This window comes from Gouania willdenowi, chromosome 13 (genome assembly GCF_900634775.1).
Source record: "Gouania willdenowi chromosome 13, fGouWil2.1, whole genome shotgun sequence".
NCBI classification, from domain to species: Eukaryota; Metazoa; Chordata; class Actinopteri; order Blenniiformes; family Gobiesocidae; genus Gouania; species Gouania willdenowi.
Genome location: NC_041056.1, coordinates 9,354,726 through 9,382,616, shown reverse-complemented (window position 1 = coordinate 9,382,616; position 27,891 = coordinate 9,354,726). Strand labels below are relative to the sequence as shown.

At 37.8% G+C, this 27,891-nt stretch overlaps 1 protein-coding gene across 11 annotated transcripts in view; it reads right to left on the bottom strand.

The window, feature by feature from the left end:
* robo2 (roundabout, axon guidance receptor, homolog 2 (Drosophila)) overlaps positions 1-27,891 on the bottom strand; it is a 401,621-nt gene that overhangs the window by 34,427 nt on the left and 339,303 nt on the right. For 7 of the 11 annotated variants that reach the window (XM_028464058.1, XM_028464066.1, XM_028464064.1 and 4 more), the window contains 11 exons: positions 26,251-26,456; positions 23,792-23,873; positions 23,531-23,696; positions 23,277-23,443; positions 21,849-21,970; positions 20,028-20,259; positions 14,310-14,434; positions 14,039-14,210; positions 10,947-11,135; positions 9,889-9,915; positions 4,467-4,509 (listed from right to left, as the gene is read on the bottom strand). In XM_028464058.1, the coding sequence (XP_028319859.1) occupies positions 4,467-4,509; positions 9,889-9,915; positions 10,947-11,135; positions 14,039-14,210; positions 14,310-14,434; positions 20,028-20,259; positions 21,849-21,970; positions 23,277-23,443; positions 23,531-23,696; positions 23,792-23,873; positions 26,251-26,456 (1,531 nt within the window). The remainder of the gene's footprint in view (positions 1-4,466; positions 4,510-9,888; positions 9,916-10,946; positions 11,136-14,038; positions 14,211-14,309; positions 14,435-20,027; positions 20,260-21,848; positions 21,971-23,276; positions 23,444-23,530; positions 23,697-23,791; positions 23,874-26,250; positions 26,457-27,891) is intronic. The other 4 variants (XM_028464060.1, XM_028464068.1, XM_028464061.1 and 1 more) reach the window with 1 other exon arrangement.

The following is a 27,891-nucleotide window of genomic DNA, read 5'->3' as shown; positions in this document are numbered from 1 at the left end:
GCTCGTTACCATGGGTAACACAGATGGAGGTAAATGAGAATGAAGGATGCTGTTATTTATGTGTCAGATCAGTTACACTCCACTCGCCAGTTAAATGGATAATAAAGCAAAAACCAAATTTGAAACGTGTAAAATACCACATAAAAAGAGTATTTAGGAAGGTTACATTGGGAAGCTGAGGAAGACAGTAGGTAATATCCTTGTTATTTGATGGGTCTTTTTGTTTTTGCTCCTGTGGAATGATGTGTAGGCTCTGAGGGACTGGGAGTAAGTCAAGCCCCAAGGACAAGGCTAGGTAATGAGAGTGCTGCAGTCAATGTGTATAGCACACAGCTACAGGTCCTAATGAGAAGAGCTGAACTAACGGAGGGGGGTCCAAATGAACTGAGAGCCTGAGCTGTGGTGGTTCCTGAATGCCAAAACAGGCCCTGGGGGAGACAAGTCATTCAAATTGATGGTTGTGCATCAGACACGTGCACTTTTATGGGGTAATACATCTCTCCCAGGCCAGCAACCACTGTTTCTGGCTGCCATTTTATACTGCTGCAATACTTCTCTCTTCCCACACCATCATTCCTTAACCTTATTTTCCTTTTATGTTTACCCCATAGAAACTCTTCATTTTTACCCTTGCTTTTGTTTTCCTTGATCCCTTTGGTACACTTAGCATCTGTCAGGCGAAAACCCCCAAACCACTAACAGAGAATATGACACTGCTCTTTTGTTGACTTCAGCATGTCTGAAATTGTCATTTTAAAAACTAGAAGCCTGTGTCTTCTGTCTACTTTCTGCACCTCATCATCCAGTTCACTTGAAAACCATCATTAAAGTGAATATAGCTGTAACGTCCTTGTATTCATCACACTGCAGCCATTCTGCAAAGGATAATTGGAATGTGACTGATTTCTGCTGTGGATATTTGTCATATATGTATATATACACATATATATACATATATATATACCAGTGTGAGGGTCTAGCCTAATGGAGAGCAGTTAGCAGACATATCTGATCTCACGTCTGATGAAAAAGTCTGTGTCTAACTTTTAATCCCTTGCACGTCCATGGGAGAAATGGAAGCCTTGACAGTTAAAATTTGATTTGTTGCTATTTCCTCTCACTGTTAGACATTTCAGTCGCTGCTGATGAGCAGGAGAGAAAACCATAAATATTGCCTACGATCCCTGACACTGAGAAGCCCATAAATAAGTGGAGTGAGACAGATTAATTCCTGAGCAACACCATGTATCACAATGCTTCTGGTTTAACAGACTAGAAAATGAAATTTGGATTAAAAGTCTGGATATTAGTTAGCACTTATAGCCATGAGAGACATAGATTCAGGGTTGGGGTCAATTATAATTGTAACCACGTAATTGATAATTAATTACAATTATGACGTATTTATAATAATTGTGATTGGGAAAAAAATGTGTTGCTGTGTAATTGTAATTGGCATGAAAAATTCTATACAAATTTAATTAAAGGCAACTTTTCCCACTACCTGTCAGTTCTCTTGAGGATAATTTCACCATTTGAAAATAATTTAAATTTAGGGGTACAGACAAAATAAAAGGCTCAGGCGTCCACACTAAAAATATTAATACCAATGTTTTCATGAATAAGGAAGGATAAGGAGGCCTAACAAGGTAACCAAGAGATGAGAAACAAATTGGATGATAGATGATATTTTTTTAAAGTATTTTAAAGCGGATTTCAGACATGGGTCAAAACTGACTCATTATCATAAGGGATGCTAACAGAAAGCTAACACGCAAGGAATGTTATTATGGGGTTATTTATTAAAGACTACGTAATTGTGATTAATTGTAATTGAACTTTAGTAATTGAGAATATCATTTAATTGACTTTCAGGTGGAAAATAATAATTATACAGGTAGTTGTTAGCATGCTAATGCTACTAGCCAGTTGTTTTTTTAAGCCCAGTCATCCTAGGCTTTTAGTTTAGTGAGCTTGAAAACTCAAGTAAAATCTTGTTTTTTCAAGTAAAGACAAAATGCGATAATATAATACTGTATGTATGTTAATTTAGGACATGGGTCAAAACTGACCTGTTATCATAAGAGATGCTAACAGAAAGCTAAGACAAGAGGAAGATTACATTTTATGGGGTTATTTATTAAAGACTAAGTAATTGTGATTAATTGTAATTGAATTTTAGTCACTGAGAATGTAATTTTGATTGACTTTCAGAGGGAAAATAATAATTATACAGGTAGTTGTTAGCATGCTAATGCTATCAGTCAATTATTATTTTTTTTAAGCTGAGTCATTCTTGGCTTTTAGTTTAGATAGTTTTAACTGGAAAACATGTCTGTCATTGTAATTATAATTGAGCTGTTAGATCCTGAAATATAAAGCAATTGCAATTGCAACATCACACACAGGAGAATATCTACATTGCTTGAATATTGATCCGTGCACAGATAGGAAGTTACTACTACCTCCTAATTACCATCTCCCCATTGACAGGAGGATAAGGAACGAGCCCTAATCAGCTTTTATCAATTTCAATTGAGCAGCCAATGTCAAATTGTCCAGCTCTACCAATCTGTAGCCAATTCATCTTCCATGAATCATTTATTTTGTGATCGATTAAGCCTAATTGTTCAGTCAAGGCAATTTGGTAGCAGCCAATGAGAAACAGGTAAGCAACGAGGGCTTCATTTCTTATTGTCTAAATAATGCAAGTAAATATCTCAGGCAACAAATGAGCACATTTTCCTGAGGTATACACACCGCTACATACTGTATTTTCACAGTAGGGCAGATGGGAAAGATGCAACATCTGGGGTTTGAAGGCAGTTGAGTGACTAATGAAGTAGAGCTTTATGTTCATATACCAGACACCATTCTTTTTCCTGGAATGTGGAAATTCAAAAGTCACAGATTCTTACTTAACTCTCCTATTATCCTCAAATATCACTATATAACACATTTAACCTTAGGGGGCAATCTGACCCCAGGGATATTTGCCTCCACAAATGATTTTCAGAAAAATGTTGACCAAGTTTTTGTGTCAGGCACTTTGTTTATTTGTTGAATACATAAATAACCTCTCGATAATGAAACCTTGACCTGTTCTATAGCGCCATCATCAGGTCAAACCTTCAGTTTTAGAGTTAGTGTATCTTGAAAGTCATTCACCCAAATCTTTTCTAATTTGGTGTGCGTATTCATGCCTCACAGAATGATCCATATTGATTGATTGATCTTTCCATTTTTGGAAGGTATTGTGTCTGCTGGAAGGTCAACACTCTCATTCCCATCAGATGAAAAAGTTTCAAAATCATGGTCCTCTTCAAGCTAATTCCCCATCTAAGACACATCCTCCTCAACGTCACTTTCACTGTGAAAGAGCTGTTCCAAAACCTCATTGACAGTAAACCCTTTCCTAGAAGACATTTTTTAAGAGAGAGAGAGGAGCTAAACGAGCTTGGGGTCAAATATCATCATGACAATTTTATGCTTTATCAATTGAAATATGAAGGGAAAAAAAAGAAAAAGTTAAGTATTATTTTTTGAATGACAAACATTGAATGGAGTCAAATTGACCCCAAAGATAATAGGAGGGTTAAGATATGACAAACAAAAAAAAAAAGGGGAAATAAGAAATAAAATGTAAAAAAAAAAAGGTTAGAATCCAAAACAGCACAAAGTAGATGAGAAAGAGCAAGTAATCGGTGCGACACATTCATTAAAAACAGAAATAGCCGGCAGCTTGCAAAACAAAGTTTTATAACACCAGCTGATATTGCACAGAAGAACGGGTAAACATTTTGGAAAGAAAGTATAAATATGTAAAAGCATTAGCCAGATTGTACAACGAGTCCTGTTCAACAAAAGTCTAGGAAAACATTGGGTCGGATGCAGGTGCTACACTAGCTGCCATCTGAAGGTTTCACCAAGTCAGGTGTGATAAGCAGCAGAACACTAAACGTCTCAAGGGAGATTCCACCCCAATACTCACAAAGGCTCAGTAACTGGTGTCATTGAGATGTGCTGTATTCACTGTAGCATTTCTGTTTCCCCACTAACACGCAGTGAAACAGAGCAGGCTGTGTGGGGGTGCAAGTGGGGGTACCTCCACACACCTCTCCCCAGGGTAATTATTTTTACATTATTACATGTGCTCAGATCCGAGCCGCCCACGGAAGGTGACAGGCAAATTTATCACTCGAGAGCGCTCTGGGGTTGTCCGTAGCCACCAGCGGAAGATAAATGACAAAATAAAAGAAGTCTCCGCTTAAATTGTCACTGTTAATTCTGTTGAGGAGATTTACGAGTTCATCCATTGATGCGATGCATGAATGGAGATGTGGTAGAAATGTACCTTTGCATGGCAGACATACAACAGGTATTGGTTAGAGATTTTAAGGTTTTTGATTGAAAAGTATCGAGGTGTAGATACATGTGTAAATAAGGAGAATTTAAAAATCTCTCACCTTCCGTTGCTCATCAAGCCACCATCAACTCTTTGGAATGTCACTAAAGTAACAAAAAAGAAAAAGAAGAAAAGACAACAAGGCTATTCATTAGATTAAAAAATGTATTAAAAAAAATAAAACAACGAGGCTGGTTTGGTAGATTGGATACAACACTTTTTCTAATCTTCACAATGTCAACTATGGTCGAGCACATTCATCTTTTTCATTTGCTATACCAGTGCTTTAACATCTTAAAGCAGTGGTTCCCAACCTTCCTTGGATCGTGACTCCATTTTGATATCAAGAATTTCCTGGCGACACTAAAGACATAATTACCTTTTTATCATGTTTGTTAGACTGTTTTAGACATGTTTTAACTGCATTTTATTATTATTATTATTATTATTATTATTATTATTATCATTAACTATATTTACATTTGACAAAGTCAAAGTATAGAATACAGTTGTTTAAGATTGTGTTGTTTTATTTTGAAAAAGTATGATATCTTGAAAAAATGTATTTCTAATCAGCATTTTTTTAAATGAATTACTAGACATTTCAAGCAACCCCATTAAAATTCCAGGGGACCCTACATGGGTTCCCGACCCCAAGGTTGAAAAACACTCAAAGGGAATGTGGCCTAAAACTTAGAAGATCGATGCCTAACAAAACACATTCATTTGCACCATTTTTGTTTTATTATTTTTTAAAAAGGGGACTAGTTTTCCGTTACAGAGCCTGTTTTCCGCCATCTGCCACGTGATTGAGTTGGAACTATGGCCCCCTGCAGTCACAGATTATTATTTTTTTTAATCCGTTTTAATTTTCTTTTGATAAACAAAAGAGGTTTACATCAAAATGTTTAACTTTTCCTGATTATATTTAGGGCAAACCAAAAGCAGCAAAAGTTGTCATTTTGATAACATTTTGAAAATGCAGCTAAATGATCTAAAAAGCAGGCTGGATGTTTCACTCCAATAGGAAACAATGGGATGTTTACAGGCTGTGGGGCCGTGTGATGTCATCAATCACGTGATTTCAAGATGGCGGAAAACAGGCTCTGAAATGGTAAAGTAGTCCAATTTTTAAAAGTTAATAAAATGAATATGGTGTGAAATTATGTGTTTCGTTAGGCATAGAAATTCTAGTAAGTACATTTCAAAGGTTTAAGGCCACATTTGTAAAAACAGTGGAGGATCCCTTTAATATGAGAAAAATACAGCAAAAGAATGTCAAAGTGACCAATTGCAGCCTTTATTGTGTCACCTACTGACCTGGAAGACTGTTATGATTTTAAATCTCACTAACACTCATCTACCAGTGAATATCTGCACACATATTTACAACAATCTGTTTCTGTCTTCATCTTCAAAACTACAATGATTAAAAACTGAGCATGTGCTCCTTCCTAAAATATGTCAATATATCTGACAAAAGGAAATCGTATATGTACTTTTCCTCTTCTATTTAAAGAAACCGTTTGAGATTAGATGGTGCAAAAATACAAGAAAAGGGCTCATTATTGGAATCATATTTTCTGTCTGTGCACAGAAGCTGAACAACTGATCTTGTGCCTTGCAGGGATTCCCAGTAGCCGTGCATGTAGCCTGTTCAATTACAGGGATTCATAGATACCAAGAGTTGCTCTTTTTTTTTAGATGCAAGTAAAACCCCCACGCCCCCAAAAAAGAAAGACAGAAATGGCTGCGAGGGCTTTATTTAATCTCCGCTGTGATGAAAAAGCAACAGGAAGAGTAGTGAGCCTGTCACTACTTCAATGGCACCCTGGAAACAAAGTTTTGGAAATCACCACATACCAATGAGAGGAAAAGAAACAAAAAGACCACAGGAGAAAAAAAAGAGGAAAAAACCCGAGAGCTGGTTTACCAAAGAGGGGAAAAAGAAAAGCTGTTAGTAATTTGGCTCATTTGTTCCACAGATGGAGAGTAAAGACGGGAGAAGTTTTCCTTCTCTTCTCTTTTCTTTCTGTTTCATTGAAGTTCATTCCCTTACGTGCCCAGACACGAGCGACACGGGGTTTTCAATAAATGACGTGGATAAAAGACGACAGGAAGCTCCAGCTTTAGATTAGAGAGCCTGTTAAAATAACCTTTATCTGTATTTTATATTATTTTATTTTTCCACCAAAAAAATAAAATAACAATATCAAGACGTAAAACTAAATATCTATTCTGTATACCCGGGCAAATATGTAGCAATATTGAGCTAAGACATTGACTTCTGGAAAAAAGCATGAACATTTGTACATGGGGGGGTTTTGAGTACGCTAAAATCCATCCATCCATCCATCCATTTTCTTACCCGCTTATTCCCGTTTAACAGGGTCGCGGGGGTCTGCCGGTGCCAATCTCCGGCTCTCATAGGGCGCTTGGCGGGGGTACACCCTGGACAGGGCGCCAGTCCATCACAGGGCAACACAGACACAGACAAGCATTCACTCTCTCATTCACTCCTATGGGCAATTTACAGACTCCAATCAACCTTACAGTCATGTTTTTTGGATTGTGGGAGGAAGCCGGAGTACCCGGAGGAAACCCACGCAGCACGGGGAGAACATGCAAACTCCACACAGAAAGGACCCAAGTGTCCACCCCAGGGCTTGAACCCAGGACCTTCTTGCTGTGAGGCGGACGTGCTAACCACTAAGCCACCGTGCGCCCAGTACGCTAAAATATTTTTTTTAAAACAAAGTCAAGAAATCCAAGATGGCCACCATCACAACCCTTGTCCCCAAAAACCAACGCTTTGCCACAACGATCATGTTTCTACGTCAAACAGAACAGAAGCTATGGTAAGATTGAAATTTGCAATATGGAGGGCAGCCATCTTGGATCTTGCTCTGAGCACAATTGACAGTATTTTAAGATATAGTATTGAATTCTGAATTTGTCACTGAATCCTGCTTTTATGTCAAATAGAACCAAAGTCATGGAGAAATATCCAAATTGGCCATGCGGATGGAGGCCATCTTGGATTTCTTGATTTTGAGTGGGAACCGTTGATTTGCCAGCAAGGATCCGTTAAAAATGGATAAAATATATTAATAACATATATAATATCAAATATTGATATTAAAAATCATCTTTAACTATACCTGCTGATCTTCTGACCATATTTATGCATATTTATTTGAATTCTTGCTCTATTCTATATAATTCTGTGTTTTTTTGCACATTGTGTTCTTTGGTTTTAAGATTTTTGTTACTCACTGGTAAAACCAAACAGGAATGTAGAAATTTTCTCACACTGAAACTTTTATATTTTATTTTAACTTTTGATTGCACTGTTTTGCATTGCTTTCGGATTTTTTGCACCATTGTTGTTATTCCCACTTTTGCACTATATTTATTTTTTTCATTTGTTGTGTAGCAGAATTGCATTGTTTCGTCTTGATATTTAAAATAAATAATAATGTGTAAACATCGTGTAACTTCATTTATTTTTATTCGTTTATTTTATTTCTTCTTTTTCTTAAAACAGTTGAAATTTTAATAACCAAATTCAAACCAGCCCAGGCAACAAAAAAAAAATTAACTTGCAAAACCAGCGAATAAAATTCATCCGTAAAAGCACCGTATATACCATTTGAAGCCACTGCTCTTTGTTCCACCACCAATAACGTACATTTACAGCTTGCTTGTTTAGGTGAGGACTGACAGGGAGTCAGAAAGCGAAGGCAAAGCCAGGCTGAGCAGCAGGAAGGCTTCTGAAGTCCCTATCTGCGCTCAGGCACATTTCTGGGCTGTTGTGAAACACTTTTATGTTCGCTAAATTGACAACGCGGCAGGGCTGTGGTTCTTGCCTTCGTCTCAAAGATAAGCATTTCCACCCCGTATGAATACAGATTAATAAGCTCCTTTAATAAGCATTGGCGAGGTTGGAGGGGGGTGGGATGGAATTAATCAAACATAGTAATCAATGTTTAAAAATTCCATCAAATCTAATTTTGACTGGTTGTGAGCTTTTACAGTGCTGTGAATCCCACAATGACAGCTTTAGGAGAGTGAAACCGGACACTGGCAATACATCAACACATCATAAACTAAATGTCATTACGGAGGAAAATGGAGGGATGTGAGTTTAACTGCAAAACTGCTGCCTTTTAAAAACGTAATTTAAATCTAACTGTCATATGCTCTATTTCAAATGTGCTTAGAATTGAAATCCATAACAAGCTATTGGGTTGTTTTTAGTAGATTAATATAGATTATTATAGATTATTGTTACTGGTCATTGAAGGACAAACGGATGAGAGAGACCCCCCCCCCCCACAGCAATCCTCCTGTTGATTACCATCAACACCGCTGCTTTAACAAGGCATAGCTTCATGTAGTCGGTCACTGACACTGTACTTTGTTTCTAATTTGGTCTTATATATATATATATATATATATATATATATAGAGAGAGAGAGATAAACTTATAATTGCATTAACTTTAGATCTGATTTCAGCAGCTTGAAAACAGAAATAATCAGTATAAAAAAAGTCTCATGCAACGGAGATTTTTTGTCACATTAAATCATTTTTAAAGTCCTAATTTGGCTTAAACATTGTATAGTATTACACTTTTTAACCAAATAAGATGCCTACACAATTCAGAAACCAGATTAAAAAAAGGATTTCTAAGGGGAAAAAAACTATGGGCTGGAAAACTTGTGATCAATAATTATTATTTTCTATTAAATAAAAATTCAAGGGAGATAGATGTAAAATCCTGTTGCTCTGCATAAAAACAACAACAAAATAACTGCTTTTACTTTACTGCTGTAAAGAGTTAAATATTATTGCAAACGTCTTCTATGGTTTTAAGAGATTTTCGACAATACTGTTTATAATGGCTATACAACCATACATTAGCTGATATCCTTCAAAATAAAGGGATACTCCTCTTTTAGTGCCTTATAATCAATAACCTTACTAAGTATAAGTCAGAACAAATGTACCATATGCTACAATATACCCATCGGAAAGGTTAAAGAGAAATACATTTTAGGTAAGAAATCCAGTGTAAAGTATTAAATCTGTTCACAGTGGAAAAAGGAGATATGAGTTCAAACACCCGACTCTGTAACTGACAATGATGAAGTTGAAACGGCAACACAACATCTTGGAAAAAACGGGAGAAAGATGAGATGTCAACTTGCACAAAGAAGCACAAAAGACAAAAAAAAAAACAACAACACATAACACAATGAAGAACCTTGGGCAGAAAAAAGTTAAAAGTTCAGGTTAGGTTAGCAGAGTGGAGGTCATGGCCAATCACAGACTGAGCCTTTAAAAAAATAAAATAAATCTGCAATTTACAGGTAGGATAAAGCATTTAAAAAAAAATTCAGTCTGCATTAGCCATGACCAAAAAGGTGATGATCAGCAACGGTGAAGTGGGTTGAGGAGACGGGACAAATGAACAGTACCTGCAGGGGTGAAGGTGAAGGACTGAACTGCAAAACAAGAAGACAGAGAGGTAGCGTGTTAAAAGCTTGCAGATGAAAGCTGTGCGTTTTAGGGTGTCTGCACACATGGGACTGTTGATGTGATGAGTGCCCGAAAATGGAGGACGACTTGGTGGTCGCCCAGTGTGCAGAGTGACAGCGACAGCCAAAGAAAGCAGCCATTTCAGAAAGCACTGCAGTGTAGAAGCAGCGACACAAGTAAAACACAAAAACACCAAAAATGAAAAACAACTAGTTTGCACAAATGCGTTTTGCCATTTCTGACCTTTGACCCAAGATGGCTGACTTCCAGTTTGGTTTTGGGCATGGTCATAATGCCATTTTTTGCTCAACCTGGGGTCAATGATAACTTTGGTGAATTTCATATCAGTCAAACCTATTGGTCGTGCAGTTTTATCACATTTTCTGCGTCAATTTTGAACGATTTTTTTAATTGCACCAATATATCACATTTTTTTTTTAAAGGATTTTTTGGGCTCTAGTGGCCTTTATATGACAGTTGCTTGACAGGAAAGGGATCAGAGAGAGCAGGGAATGACATCCCGTTTTGTTTGTTAACTTCTATTCCAACTCACAACCAAAGTAAAACGCCAACGTCCATGACCGGTTTGTGCTCTCTAATTGAATTATGTAGCCTTGGCAGCGTCTATGTACTCTGTGACTGCTTGTATTGACTGAGGGTCACACAGTGAGATGTCAGGGTCAGCGTGTGGGAGGAGAAATGGACAGACTCCAGCCTCAGAAACCAGCAGAGAGTCCAGTCTTCCCACTCATATCCATCACCATGGGGCTGATGACCAAACACTGTGGGTGGATTGATCAAGAAACTAAAGCCTCGAATAGAATGATTCATGATGACATCCGTCCACTTGCTGCTCAGTGTCCACATTTTTACCAATCTCTATCTTCTACAACATCTTACAAAGATTCAGCTATTCTAAAAGGGCTGTTAAGAATCCTTTTAATATCTTTTACTGTGTTTTAAATCACTAGAGGCGAGTTTCCATGGTGTTGCTAACCTGCATAGTTGCTGAGGCCCTTTCTCTTCTTTCTCCTCCAGTAGAGCCAAATGCTGAAGCCCATGAGGATGACCCAGCACGCCCCGCCGATGCCTGCGATAAAAGCCGGCTGTTTCACCACATCAGTGATCTGCTCTGTGATGCTGTTGTTACGGTTTCCGTGTATGATCACGTCACGAAACTCTTTACCTGTGGACATAAAAACAAATCTTATTGTTTTCCTCGCAGATACATAGAGCAATTCTATTCTTTGAGATAAAACACAGTCATATGGAATAGAAAATACCCACAGAAGTTTTTTTTTAACAGGTAATGCTCGATATAAAAGAGTGATGTGAGTAGAAAGGTATTAACATTTACATTACTACACATTTATATAAAGGATGCACTGAAACAAAAATCAGAAATGAGAAAACCAAGGCCAAAAACCGATACACTGAAATAAAATAATTATGCAAATTATTATTCCCATTGCATTTATGGCTCTGAATGTTACTAACATCACTAAAATTAAAACATTGCAATTGTATTAAATAATAGTTATATTAATGCTTCAAAGAATAAATCAATTAAAAATATGAACATATTTTTTTAGCACTGACGTTCCAAAAATGCACAATATAAAATGAAAAATATATAATGTTTAACTTGATAACATGCATATATTAAATTATAATGTATAGATCTATAACTGACTGGTCCGCAACTAACTACAGTGTCGGCATGACACAGAAACATAGGCAAGGCAAGGAAAGGCAAATTTATTTGTACAGTGGCGCGTTTCATACACAAGGCAACTCAATGTGCTTTATATGATCAAAAAGTGCAACAGAAAACATTCAACAGCTTAAAATCTATAAGAACATTAAAGTCGGCAAAAAAACAAAATTAAAACACACTTTCGTGCTCTGTCAAAAAAAATTTCTGTTCTCAGAAAAACCTTTAGTGCTCAGATGTTTTCAAAATACAGCCGTGCCGAAGCGCATGTGTGATGACCGCGTCATCACAACATCCTGTTTCAGTCAGATTTTTTAGGTGAGAAAAGTGTTCCGTCTGAAAACTAAAATTGGCCCAAAAATTTTCGGTGGTCGGAATTTTTATGCATCACTATTTCATTCAGTACATCACATTATTTGAACCAACTTTTACTATATATTTCAGCTTTAGTTTATAGGTCTAGATCCCAGATGATAGTGAGGTCAGATATTGACGAACAGGAGACAGATACAAAGGCTGTGCTGTGAAATATACTGTACGGACAAAGCCTAAAAGCTTATTACACACCCGTCATGTGTGCAGAGTGTTTGCTAAGCTCAGCTCGTAATTTACTCCACTGTCTGTAAAATACACCGATGGAAATGAGAAGACAAGACCCTGGTCTGTATTGATCTCCAATTGCTAGATTTTTTTTGACATTGTTCGTTGAGGAAATCTTAGAGATGAAAATAACAGTCAGCAGCTAATCACCAATAACTACTGCACTCTTTGAATTAAAGAAAACATATATTGTGTGTATGCATCTTATGGCATGCAAAAAAAAAAAAAGAGCACACATGCTCCTTTTATTACTAGTTATTATTGTGTAACCATAAATGGAGCCATTTGCACGTCAACAAACACGTAAACACATATTATAGTGGCAGGCTCAGAGATCTGCTCCCAGAGATGGATTATGTGAGTGACACTGGGGAAATAAGAACATGCTTCAGGCCAAGCCATCAGTTATGGGTCAAATCAGGCACGCTGCCAGTCAGGCCACAGCATAACATTTTTTCTTTATATCATTTATTTTTTATTATTATTTGATGCCTTTAGGTTGGTAAAAATCCTAATATTGCATTTTTTTTTTAAATCCATGAAAAATGAAAGTGAAGTGAAATGAAAGGCAAAAAAGCGAGAGAATCAAATAAGCCTCAAGGAGAGAAGATGCTAGAGAATTTTAAATTGTTTTAAAAAAATAAATAAAAGCATAAAAAGCTAACTTGTATTAGTTTTAAGTTTACATTTTCTTTGTGGACTCTTGAAGTACAGTCATAGCGATGACAAATCAAATACTTTTCATGTAGGATTTACCTGTTTACCTGCTTTATTTGGTTATTTTATTGTCTACTACTGTGAAAACATCTAGAAGCACCCTATTTAATTTAGTTTCCAAACCAAACACTGTGCTTTGTAAAATGTCTTGAGGTATTATTAGAATAAAAATGTTCATGCATAGCATATTAACCATCCAATTATAACACATTTTACCCTTGGGGTGAATCTGATCCCAGGGATATTTGCCTCTAGAAAATGATTTTCAGAAAATTGTTGACCACGTCTTTGTGTCAGACACTTTGTTTATTTGTTGAATACAAAAACAACCTCTTGATATTGAAACGTTAGCGCCACCATCAGGCCAAACTTTAATTAATTGATCTTGAATAGTGTTCATCGACAACATCAATGACTAGAGTATGAACCCTTTTGGTTGTGTTGATGATATGACCTTTCCTACAGCGCCACCATCAGGTCAAACTTTCAGTTTTAGAGTTAGTGTATCTTGAATATCTTCCATCCAGATTTTTTCTAATTTTAGGTGCACATTCACATTCACATATAATGAAACATATTGATTGATGTTGGCCTTTCCATTTTTGAAAGGGATTGTGTCTGCTGGAGGTTGAACTTTCATTCTCAAAATCAACACAATCCTCTGTCTCAGACACATCCTCCTCTAAGTCACTTTCACTGTGAAAGAGCTGTTCCAAAACCTCAGTGACAGTAAACATTTTCCTAGAGGACATTTTTTTAAGAGAGAGAGAGAGAAAGACTAAACTAAATTGACCCCAGAGGAACACCAATGTGTGCAATATGTGTTCAGCACATTAAAATAAAACGATCATGATACTTTTATGCTTAATCAATTGTATCCATCAAAGTAGGAAAAGTCAACTATTATTTTTTGAATGATAAACATTAAATTCGGTCAAATTGACCCCATGGATAATAGTAGGGTTAATTACCTGTATTTAATCTTCTTAAAGAAACACAATTATCACCCTCAACAGTAGTTATTTGACACCCAGCATTAATTGATCCATCAGTCCTACCGATGATGATGGGCTGAGGTTCACTCTTGACTCCGACCCCTGCGCTGGTGCTGGCTGCCACCTCCACATGGTACATCACTCCCACCTGCAGTCCACCCACCACCACAGAGCGGATCGCTGCATCCACCGTCTTGTTTACATGGAAACGTGTCTCATTCCCCAGACACCAGATCTAAAAATGGGAAGAGAAAAGAAATAAGTAAAGTTGGATTGCCTTTGGTTACATAAGAGTTTACAGTGAATCCATGAGGACTTCATGTTGGGAACAAACCTTGTATTCTTGGATGAGGCCGTTTTGGTGGTCCAGTGGAGGTGGGTCCCAGGAGATGCTAATGGAAGTGCTGTTCTGGTTTCCCACAGTGAGAACCGTTACCTCCTGTGGGGGGGCACTGGGAGCTAGAAAAGGACACATAAAATAATCTGGTCAATGAATACAATAACTATATATTTCAAGGCAAGGCAATATTTAAAAATCAACAAGAACATTAAAATCAGCAGTAAAAACATTAAATCAAACAATAATATGATTAAATATCTCCCTCTCAGTCATAGGCAGTAGAGAAAAATAGTATCTTTAACTTTGATTTAAAAATGTTCACATTGGATGCCGAGTTCAGCTCTGCTGCAGTTTGTTCCACTTCTTTGCAGCATAACAACTAAAACCAGCATCACCATGTTTATTGTGAACTAGTGTTGTGGTAGTCGAGACCGGTCTTGGTCTCGAGGCCAAATTTTAAAGGTCTCGGTCTCGTCTCGGACTCTGAAGCATTTTGACTCGGTCTTATCTCGGACTCGGGATTTCCTCTCAAGACCGTTCGAGACCAGCACTAATTCCTGCTATTTTTAAACTTTTTTATAATGTGATAATAACACGGAGAAGAACGGGATAAAACAATCTTCATTCATTCTTTAATCCACCCTGTATAATGACCGCAACCTTCCTTAATGTGACTGAGTGACGTGTGTGACACACTTGTGTGTGTGTGTGTGTGTGTGCGTCTGGCTACGGTGTCAGTTTGGAATGCGGAGCGCAAGGGAGATATGAACTAATCACTGGTAAAAATCTCAGTAAAACTCCAGAAAACAATCACCATGAATAAATATTATCTCCCTGGTAAAGATAGCAGCTCTAATAACTGGTAAAATGATAAACTGGTGATATTACAGCCTGTGGATGCAGTATGAAGACGCAATTACTCCGCCTCTGGGTCTTAGTGCCTGCCGGCTGGTGAAGCCTGTTCCGTTTACCGAGGTCCGTGTGTGTTTAATAAGTTTTTCTGTGTCCGTGTGAAAGTCTGTATGTTTATGCCTCTGTCCACTCTTTTCATTATATCCATGTCTTTTAAGGCTTTTATTACATAGCGTCGGCTGTCGTCCGGGCCGCCGCCATCTTGGATTATGTTGTCACCAGCGCGTCATCGCCGCAAGTTGCACTAGCGCAGAATGAGTCAAATAACTGTAAAGAGGTCTTATATTAGTCCATTTTAGTTTTAAAGTGGTGTTTTTTTGTGGCTTTAGACTCCAGTTACATTTATGTATATAATAGGCTCCCCATAATATAAACATAAAAAAAATAGGTAAAAATTTATATTTTATGGCTTGAGGTAGCTAAAGTCCAAAAAAAATGTGAGAGCTTTTTGAAAAGGGACAACAATGGGACAAAGGAAGTTGCAAAATGGAACTAGGTAAAAATGTTTCCCCTTTTTAGGTTTTCTGGGGGAATAATAATTAAAATGAAGACATAAAGAGCCACATGTTGAGCATCACTGACCTAAAAATGCCAGGGCTGAATTTTGGTCCCAGTCTGACCATTTTTTTCTGGTTCAGACTCAAGCTGCAGCGTTCTGAACCAGCTGTAGCTGTTTCAGACAAAGATTATAATAAATAGTTACTTATTCCTGGAGAATAAAAAAAATAGGGGAGCAACGACTGCCAGGATGCATCATTATAGGAGGATTTATAAGAAGATTGGAGCACATGTGACATGACTCTAGCCTGGCCTGTACCATTTCCTTATGATTAATCTATCAGCCCCTGGTCGCCTGGTGGATTTGCACGCAGAATACTAGTATTGATCTGCGGAATGATGGCCTGGCACCAAGCGCTCTGTCATACTAAGACTTTGACAATGACAGAAGCTGGGTGGCATGTGGGTCAATGAGCTTATTGGATGAAGCAAAGAAGGAAATATGAAAAAAGACACATTTTAAAAGAAGGAAACAAGGTCTCGGCAAACATATCGACTGATTCAATCGATGCACCAGATGAAACCAGAGGCGGTGGGTAAGAATCAGACGGTTTAGTCTTAGAGAGCAGGGTTGGGGTCAATTATATGTAATCGCATGATTGGTACTTAATTACAATTATGATGTAATTGTAATTTTAAAAATCTGTTGCTGTCGTAATTGTAATTGAGTCTAGATAATTGACTGTAAATGTAATTTCTATGAAAATTCTCTAAAAAATTGTCAATTACACGCATTATCATGCTTTCCCACATTTTGCCATTTAAAAATTTTAATCGAGGGATATACTGACACAAAAAAGGCTCAGATGCCCACACCACAAATATTAAAACCTATATTTCCATTGATTAGGAAGACAAGGAAAAAATTTAGATGATAAATATTTGTTTTAAATGTGTTTTACAGTTGATTTAGGACCAGTTGTCATAAGAGATGCTAACAGAAAGCTAACACAATGGGAAGGTTAACTTTCATTAGGTTATTTATTTCAGGCTCAGTAATTGTGATTAATTTTAATTGAACTTTAGTAAGTGAGAACATAATTATAGTTAGCATATTATAGTTTCTCAAGATAAAAAATGATAGTAATTGTGGGTTGGAAAAAAAGCTGGTCACTGTAATCACAATTGAATTGTAATTGAACATAGTTAATTAAAAAAGGAATTGTAACTGAAAAATGTAATTGACCCCAACCCTGTGAAAGAGCCAGATATAAGTGAATCAGCTACAGATAGAGAAACAGAAACAAGACCAAGTCTGAGCTTTAATAAACCTTTTGTTGTTATTCTGACGGTGGCAATCTACTGAACCCCAGGAGTACAAGAAAAAATAAATAACAGTTGGTACAACAGGAAATAACGTTTTAAAAATAATGTCTTCTCATTTCCGCAGCGGGCTGGCAGGGGAGCAACGCCACGGCAGAATACTGACAGGTCAATTACTCCCAGGCCGCATCTCCCTCACCTCACCTCCATCCAAAATGGCACGTGTCACCCTGTAAATCTCTGCTCATCCCTCAGCGCAATTGGCTACACCGGCCCCCAGAGAGCCACGAGACCCTGGCATGGTAGAAGATGAATGGTTCCAATGATGAACCCAACACCTTGGCGAGATTAGAAACAATCTACCGAGGGAGCATCTGATCCGAAAGCGATATCCAAACGCTTGCGTTACAGTGAGTGGACGCCATAAGACGCAATGTCATTCAAAGTTAATGTTATGAATGATTTAGCAGCTTATTATCATGCGTATTTGTGCTAAACACAACACATTTTTTAATTAGAGACCTCAGAGCCTGTGCTAATGGAGCCATTAGTAAAGTGATGTATGGCAGGCGGGAAAGTGACCCCCTGTCTTGAATGCACTCCTCTACTGAATGAGCCAGGAATACAAACATGAGTGCAAACAAGAAAAAGCTGCTGTTTTATGTAAACAAGTGAAAGGAAAGGCACTTAACTGAATATAAAATAAAGTGTAAATTTGCTTCTTTCTTCTAAAAGGTGCAGCTTTTAATGAAAATTTGATTCTTTTTAGAAAGGGTGTCAAACTAATTTTCTCTCAAGGGCCAAACAGAGTAGTTTGATACAGTATCTAGAGGGCTGCAGATTTTAGGAAAAAATTATTCTGCTTTAGTTTGCATTTTCACGTGTAAATGATTTCTATAAATGACCAATTTGAGTCCCTGCAAGGAACTTTACTTCTAAATTCCTTAATTTTGAGACAAATGTTTGTTAATGTTTTTAAATGTATTTATCCATTAAAGAAGAAATTAAATTAAAATAAATGTATTTATCTATTTATCTTGCCATGTCTACATATGTCATCAAAGGTTAACGCTAAATGTAATGCAATCTTTATTTATTTTTTTTTTAAAGCAATGCATGGTTTATTCTTGCAAAAAGTAAAACATCAATTTTTCATATCACGTAGTTTTGTGGAATTATTTGTGAGGACATTCCATGATTTTTAAATTATTATTATTTTTTTTATTATTCTACAGTTTGAGATTAAAAAAAATAAATTATAGAAGTCTATGTGATATAAGCATGGTAAAACTGTGGGAACAACAACTGAATTTTGTGGTGATTAACACGGTTAAATGTTTTCTCTGGCATTTTTACTTTCTCCAGTGGGCCGAATTGGATGCTTTAAAGGGCCGGTTTTGGCCCCCGGGCCTTGAGTTTGACACGTGCTTTATAGGAACACCCTGGCTAGTATCTGATAGTTGGAGTCAAAAGGCAGCCAGAGACACTTTGCCATCCAAATGGAGGGTGAAAAAATGGGTGAAAAAAATCAATGACACAATAAAACAATGAACCATTGTGCATCCAGTGACCGTGGACCAGTTTGGACCTGCCCTAGGGTTTCTCTAACGGTAATAGCTAATGGCCAGCCAACATTTTAATCAGTCCCCGTGCTGGATTTCACACATTCGGAGCAGTCCCAGTGTCTCTGAAGAGCCCAGAGCCATGTGTTTGATGGTGTATCAGCTATGACCAGCCACAGCAAGGGGAGCAATGACAGAAATAGAAACTGGGAAAGATTCTGGGGTTGTATTGGTTGTTCAGGCCTCATGGAGAAGTATCGTAGTTTGGGTCAAAGCGTTGCAGTGTGATGGCACTTCAAACACTGCAGTGGCTTGTGGTCACCATAGATACGATCCCTCAGAGGACGTGAGAATAAATAAATGGGCCTGTCACCCTGATAGGATGCGAACCGTCATTTATACACACAGGTTTTAAAATGCTATGCTATACTGGTTGATGTCATCTTCAAAAGTTATATTTATCTTTTTAAAATAATGACCATTGCAGCAAAAAAGAGCATAACAAAAAAGTGGTTGAAAGTTGACACACCAACAGTGACTCAATGAATGATGAATATATTGAAGGAAATATATTAAATGGAAAAATGGACCTTGAGAACCCAGTTGAGACATTTTGGGAAACGCTGGACCAAATGGATGGAATATTGTTGTTTATGTAACATAAAAAATGTAAATCAAGAGTAAAAAAAAAAGAAATACTTGACAATTTAAACAAAAGAATAAAAATCTGTATTTTGACTAATCATTTTTTTCTCCCTCCAACATATGATCTCTATGTAATCAAATGGAAAGGAGTTAAGTGCATCACTGCATCCCAGTATTTGATTTGAGTTTCTTTTTTGTGTATCCTTACACTTCTACTTTGTCTGTTATACATTTGTTGTTATGTCTTGGACAAAAAAATACGTATTTGCACTACAACATAAAAAGGTTGTTAGGGCTGGCAGAGTCATTTGGTCTCTAATGTCAATACTAAAATCATTAAACAGACTCGCGTGTGTGTGTGTGTGTGTGTGTGTGTGTGTGTGTGTGTGTGTGTGTGTGCCGCATTGCACCGTGGGCTTGTCATAGTGTGTATGAATCAAGCTCTAGGTGACAGATCATCTTGGTGGGAGGGAATCGTGAGCTGCATCCTATCCCTGCTTGGCTCTTTGGCAGTTAGGTGATTGATTAGAGGGAGGCTGGCACTCACACCACCAATCATAGAACAGCTAGCAGGAAGGTCAGCCAGTCAGTCAAAAACAAACATGCATGTTACATTCTAAGGGGAGAGAAGCTGAGCTTGTGATGTTACAGTAAAAATAACACCGGAGGAGGAGCCCGTGGGGGCCACGTGGGAACCCCACATGCTGCCTTGTTTATCCGTTTGGCACTGACGCATTCATCATGTTTTTATCACTTTTTTTTTTTTTTTTACCTTCCTCGGTGGTCCGTGCCGTCCTCGATTCGCTGTCCATGCCTTGGAACTCGTTGAAATATGGCCGCACCTTAATCTCATAAACGATGCCCTTTTTCAATGACGAGAGAATGACGCTGCGCTCAGAAGGAACCTTCACGTCCTGGGTCAACCACGGTCCTGGTGATGGAAGTCCAGAAGTCTGCCTATAGAGGACTCTGTAGCCCTGAATGAACTGGGACTGCCGGTCCACCTGAGAGGAACAGTAAAGTACTTTTACTTGAGGAGGATATATGAGTACTCTTTACACCTCTGAACTATGCTTAATTAACACCCCAACAGCTCCAAACTAATAGAACTCCTACGTCTTTTTTAACATGTCTTTTGTAGCAGCTATAAGGATACCTGTGTTCCCTCTGCATTTTCAAATTTAAACAACACACACTTAAGCAGCTCCCTACACACCTTGAGTAGGTTGTTTATGCACAAAAACCACGCAGTAAGGAACCCATACACCCAAGAGGCATGAATGGCATACACAACTAAGAAGATAACGGTCCCATAGAAAAGAGATACATGAAATGAGACGTTCCTCTGATACCCACAACAGGCTGTTAAGTTAAAAGTTGAGCCCATCTCGCTGAGCGGAAAAAGGCTGACTTTCAGCAGAGGAGGAGGAGGAGGAGGAGGAAGCGCATAAGTCATTGTAATGGCTTGTTAACAGTAGAAGAAGTGCGCAGAGGTTTCAAGTGGGATATTAAGCAGCTGTTTCTTGCCGGTGTAGTCTGAGTAAATCAGCAAAATAGATTCCCTCCTTCCGTGATGCACGGCTTTTATTAATGGAGCGATTTGGGAATGTAAAAGCTTTTTCCGAGTAGTACAGAAAGGGTCGCTGATTGATTGGGGCAGCCATTTTTTGTTGCGTTGATTGTACCTTACAATCATAAAGCAATGCTTTTACATTAAATTAGCCACCAGTCTTTGGGGCGTGACTACTATAAGGTCAATAAACATGTCAGCAGGAAAAGTGCTAATGTGGTTTATTTGAAAATGCAAAGCAGGCCGCAACAACACCCTGTGCCACGAGTAATGGGAGTAAGTATACGGATGCGGGCGCTTGATAGATGGGATATCAAAACGTCTAAAAACAATATTACAAGATAAAAAGCTGATGTTTAAATGCCCGACATCTGCAAAATATGAAGCATTACTCGGTCTAATGTGGAAAAACAGCTGATTCTCGCAAGTGAACATAAAATGATGAAAGTGCAGCACCAAAGAAAAAGGTTAATGCATCATTTTACGACAGAATGCAACCACACACATTAATTTCAATGAAAGTCTTTGTATTGAGCAGGAAGCCATTAGGAGAGTCTGAAGATTGATGAAGCACCAGATGTGTCTGACATCTCTTTTGATGCTTGCTGTGGTTACAGGAAATACTTTAGCAGCTTTTTGATGTTCAGTTACTTCTTTTAAGTCACAATATTTCAATGTGTCAAATCAAAAGTTAGGGACGGACACCAAAGGGGAAAAAGAATGTTGACATAGAACAAAGTGTAGCCTAAAGGAGCACCTGTTTCAGGATCAAAGAGAAATATTTTAAAAACACTTTCTCCACTTTACAAGTCAAAATTTCAAAGTGAAGGTGCGAGAAGATACTACAAAATCAAAAGCTTTACTGAAAACCATAAATTAAGCTGTTACATGAACTAGGGCTGAAATATTATGACTTTCATCCCATAGTGCTCAGATTTCATTTTATTTTAATGTGGCCCTAATAAGCCGTCGTACAAAACAAATTCAATGAAAGTAACACATTTTTATGAATATAGTACTTACCGTCCATGTGACCTGAATTGCGGTTGGACTGAGAACAACAGGGTTATGGAGTCGAACGATAACCTCACCGAGCTCCTTCTGCACATGCCGGTGGTCGACACCCTGAGCTGGAGGACTTATATCTATTCAGAGAGCAAGAAAGATGTGAGCTTATTTAAAAACGCAACACATTCATGTTTTATGTGAATTCTAACTATTGTTGATGGGCCAAATAAACTAAGTGCTACCATCAATTATTGCAATTGTCAATCCACACATCTATACATCATCTCAGACATTTTACCTCAGCAAAAAAAAAAAAGATTAAATTCTAATTCACATAGCTCATTTTGGGTTTTTTTTTTAACCCTATTTGTACATATTGTTGTCGGCTGCTACTTGACAAAACACAACCCAAGATTGGGTTTCATTGAGTTATATCCAAGCATATAGATTCCTTCCAAGGAATTATCACATCAATGTATTCTGAATTCAGTGGATTGTCTGTTCCTCAAATCAAATCTCTCTTCTGGGTTTGAAGACAGTTCATTTCCAATTATATAAGAGGGACAGCACTAACTCTGTTAGAGCCTCAAAACAAAGAGATTACTTTTGATCACATAATTTTGTAAATCTAGTGCTGTTGGAGACATTTTTTTTTTTAAATCAGATAAATCTATACTGTAGGCCCCATAGATCAATACATTGAAGATCATTTGCTAAGGAAGAAAAGATGTAAAAGGTTGAAAATTTCTATTTGTTTTCATCTCGACTAAAAAAGTTTTGCGCATTGCATTGTGGGATGTGGAGTCCTGTATTTAATCACAGAGAAATGTTTTTCCTTCTTTCTTTCTGTGATTTCTTGTGTTTTTTCACCAGAAAAAAAAAAGAGAACAGTGATTTGCTTTGCACCCTGTTTGTTCTACTTTATTCCCGGACAAACACATTCAATTTTGGCCAGATTTCGATCTTTCTGTGTCAACCCCAATATAAACATTTTTCATTTTGGGGGGAGGGGTTTGCTACAACTTTTGTCAGTTTGTGAAAACACCAGAAATATGTTGGGAAGTCACTTTGGCAGAGTTTTTTGGGGCAAACAAAATAAATCACTGTAAGAATTAAGTAAAAACACAAAAGGACTCCACATCATACAATGCACCAAATGTTTCCAACAATGTTGTAATGAGTGTTTACAGTGAAGATAAAAACTAACTTTTGAGGGGAAATTTCAACCTTTTACTATTTTTTTCAGCAAATGTTCTCTGATTTATTGATCTCGGAGACCTACACTACGTCTTTATCTGATATAAAACTGGAAGTAGTTCCTGCAATTAACTTAGTGATGTAACATTTCAATGGAAAACAGTAGATCTCACGTTAATGACAAAAATATTACCAAAATACTGGTAATTTCTTTGAAATAAGTCATTGGGTTAATAAGGTATGTACCTTGTGTCCTGACAGGCTCAGACATCGGGCTTGGATCACTCAGGCCTTGACTGTTGACGGCTCGAACCATGAACAGGTAGATGGTGTTGGGACGGAGACCTTTGATGGTAAACTGGGTCGTTTTAACGTGGTCGGCTACCGTTTGCCAGCTGTTGCTCACAGATTGACTAAAACACACACACACACGCGGACAATGAAAATCAATTATTTTATTAGACGTAAAATAGATTGTTTAATAGGAAAGGGAAACAAACCTAAAAGCCTCGATGACAAAAGAAGAGACGGGAGATGCTCCGAGCATTCCCGGTTGCCAGGACAATGACACGCTGTTTTTAGTGACATCTGTGACCTGAGGTTTGGATGGAGGGCCTGGGAGTTCCTTCTCATCGTGATTCTTTGTAAGCACTGCTACCCCTGATTCTATTGTCGTTGTAAAAAAAAAAAAAGGCAAGTGAGGAAAGAATACAATAATATAATCTGTACACATTCAGTAATGGGTTTTTTCTTTCATGTACCTTTAACTTCTAGGAAAGCGCTCCATGATGTTTCACCAGTGGAGCTGGTTGCCACACAAGTGTAAATCCCAGAGTCTGAAAGCTGGTGCACAACATAGAAAATGACATGTTACAAACAAAACAAAGCAAAAAAAAAGTCAATATACCCACAGAACAGCAGCTCATGAGGTTGAGCTCATATTATTCAAAGGGTTCCTCCATTGTCTTTACAAATGTGGCCTAAAATCTTTGATATGCTACTATTAGAAGATCTATGTTTAACAAAACACATTTTTTTGCACCATATTTGTTTTATTAACTTTTAAATGATACTACTTTGTTGCTTTAAAAACTGTATTCCGCCATCTTGAAATCACATAATTGAAGACGTCACACAGGCCCATTTGTCTGTAAACATCCCATTGTTTTCTATTGGAGTGAAGCATTCAGTCTGCTCTTTAGATCTTTTTAGATAAAAACAGTTGTGACTCAAAAAATGATGTATGACCGCAGGAGGCGACTGTTCCAACTCTGCGCTTTGGTAGTAGAAAATGAAGCAGAGAAGAAAAGCTCTCCAAAGGGACATTTGAAACAGTGCGCAGTTGACGCTCTGGTGGTTTATGTTAGTGAGGAATCACGGACTGTGGGAGAAAACAAATATGGTGCAAAATAATGTGTTAATAAGGATATTTCAAATATTTTAGGCCACATTTGTAAAAACAGTGGAGGGTCCCTTTAAACACTGACAAACGGAGCTGGACTTTACATTCTAGCCGTGTGCTGGACCAGTTTCATTTGTGAGTGCCTCAAAGTGCTGACGCTAATTTCCTGATGAATTCCATTTTCTACTCACCACCCTTCCATCATTTTTCCACTCCCCTCTGTATCTCCCCACTGTCCTGCCGACCACAACAAAGCCGGGCTAATTAATTTAGTGTGGTCTGATCGAACCCCCTGGACCGATGACAGCTGGCGTGTCCCCCCCCCTCATCCCTCTTAGGGAACTTTGGTTGTTTGTTGGTTTTTCTCCCCCATGCCTTTCCTCTATTTATTAAATAACATGTCAGTGTTCGCCAGCTTTGTCATGCATAATAGGTATTCCATCGAGGCCCCAGAGTGGGGAAAGGAAGATGCTAGCTTTTTAAATTTAATTTACTCTATACAAGTGTGTGTGAGTGAGTGTGTGTGTGTGTGTGTGTGTGTGTGTGTGTGTCTGTGTGTGAGCATACATGCTCTCTTCATCTGGAGTACAACCAGGACTGCACAGCTGAGCCCAGTCGGAGGTGCTGCATCACTATGGGATACTATCAAACAATTTAAAAAGAAATGAAGACTGTATTTCCACAATAACCTTTGGGGTAACACTTTACTTAAAGTTTTATACATAAATGCTGACATTACGCTGTCATTATTATGACATGACACCTGTCATTAGCACGAATAAGGTGTCATGAAGGCTGTCATTAAGTGTTCGTTACCCTAATCCGAACCCTACTAGATCCCTCCACCTAACCCAGAAAATGCCAACATAGCTCCAAAGGTGTCAAAATTTAGTGAACGACACTTAATGACAGCCTTCATGACACCTTATTCATGCTAATGACAGATAATGACAGCGCAACTTCAGCCTTATGGATAAAACTTGAAGTAAAGTGTTACCAAGGTTTCTATGCTATACTAACTAGCTACCCAAAACATCTCTAAAGAACAATCTATGCTTTGCTAACTAGCTACCCAAAACATCTCTAAAGAACAATATGCTTTGCTAACTAGCCACTTAATACATCTCAAAAGAACAATCTATGCTTTTCTAACTAGCTACTTAAAACATCTCCAAAGAACAATATGCTTTGCTAACTAGCTACTTAAAACATCTCTAAAGAACAATATGCTTTGCTAACCAGCCACTTAATACATCTCAAAAGAACAATCTATGCTTTGCTAACTAGCTATTTAAAAAATCTCCAAAGAACAATATGCTTTGGTAACTAGCTACTTAAAACATCTCCAAAGGACAATCTATGCTTTGCTAACGAGCTACTCAAAATACCTCTAAAGAACAATCTATGCTTTGCTAACTAGCTACTTAAAACATCTCTAAAGAACAAGCTATGCCATGCTATGCTATGCTATGCTATGCTATGCTATGCTATGCTATGCTATGCTATGCTAACTAGAAACTTCTTTTGACAGGCATGCTGTGAAATGCATGTTGCACAGGAAAATATATATATATATATATATATATATATATATATATATATATATATATATATATATTTACGTTTTAAAAAAGATGATATACTGTATGTGTGTTTTCAACAGCTGTTTTTGAAAAACTGAATTTGGTTGGTTGAATTTTAAAAAAAAAAGTCTCGATTTAATGACCATGGTTAAATGTGGGTCCCACAGGGTGAGACCAGTTGAGAACCCCTGTACTGAACAAAGATGGACATGTACTTTCGGACTCATCTCCACACCTTGATGTTCTTGATCTGCAGACTTCCCAGCTCCTGCAGGGACATGCGGGGGTCCTTTCCCAGCAAGCTGACCCCATCCTTCAGCCAGCTGACGGAGGGGATTGGGTCACCAGACGCTTGACACTTTAGGAGTGCCACATTGTCCACTGGCAGCGTTTGGTTGGATGGACCTTGGCGAATGATGGGCGGTGGCCTGTCTGTGAGCACTGTAACACAAAGGTAGATAAAAGACGGTATTCAGTCAAAAGCAGGAAAGGAAGTTATATGGGAAGTTACTGTTCCTCCGTGTCCGTGAGTGTTGTTCTCCTGTAGCAGAGGCATGCGCATGCAGGCACATGCTCACATGCAGCTTTGGAGCTTTTAATTGTGTCTTTCTTATCCATTTACACGTATGATTTACACCGCAACTAACACCAGAGCGCAACTGTTTACCTTCCTATTTAGAAGTGCAACGTTGAAAAGGGTCCGGTCCGAAAAACGATGCAGCGTAGCGTTCCGAAAGTTATGTAATCAACTACACCAGTACGGCGGTCTATTAAAAATTCATATCAAAACGAAAATATATACCGGTATTTGGTATGAACCGGGTATACCACCCAGCCCTATTTTAAACTGACACTGTTTGATGCATTCACCTATTTTTGTTATTTTGTTCTCTGTAAAAGATGTGGTAAATGTATGTGCATTTGGCTTTATACTTTTGTATTTTACCTTTTCTCTAGATGGGTTTTAAGATGTTCCAATGTGGAGTGAGTCTATGTTTCAGTGTTTTTTTTTTTCCTTCAGAAAATTCAATAAATGTAGCAAACATTAAAACAAAACTCTTTCTTGTAGTTGCCGCTCCACATTGTTTAGTCACATAAGTCTGCTTTGTTGTCCCATAAAAGTGACAAACCTGTACCAGTGTGGCATCTGTTTTAGTATTACTGAGTTTGGAGCTAAAAACATGTTTCTCTATAAAAGTACACCTCAGTTAATGGTATTAGACTGATATTTCATCAAAAATGTAGTAAGTAATCGTCGCTTAACCTGAGAATTCCAAACAAAGACAGCGCTCAGATAAAAGACGGTATTCACTCACATACGTACATAAAAACGATGATGGCAATCGTCATTAAGAGCATTGAGAGTCAGTGGATGTGGGCATATATTTAGTAAAGTATATGCTTTTTTTTACTGTAGGTTTTTTAATTGTGCTATGGAACAATGAGCATATCCACATTTCCTGGAAGCACAGAAAAAAATAGCTGAGTAGTGTTTTCTTTTTTTCCTTGATGTGGCCCAGGGACACTAAGTGGTTTCCAGTCGCTGCCTGGGTAGTCTTATTTTTACACACTACTTTAAAATCTGTGGTCCAGTTTGGCGGTGAGACTCTGGCCTGTTGACTCATTGTGGTTCAGTGATATACTTCATTATGTGCAGTAAAAGGTGCATTTTCAATCGTTAGAGCAACTAAAACCACTCGTGTGTCGCGTGTGGTGGAAAAAGACCCAAAAAAAGTTCTGTGCTCACCCGCTTCATGATTAATTTTACTGTTTCACTTTGGATAATAAATGATAACTCTGTGATGAATTGAATTTACACAAGAAAGTTCATTTATCATAATGTGCCAGGAAAGCCTGTGGGTTGCTGTGAGTGTGT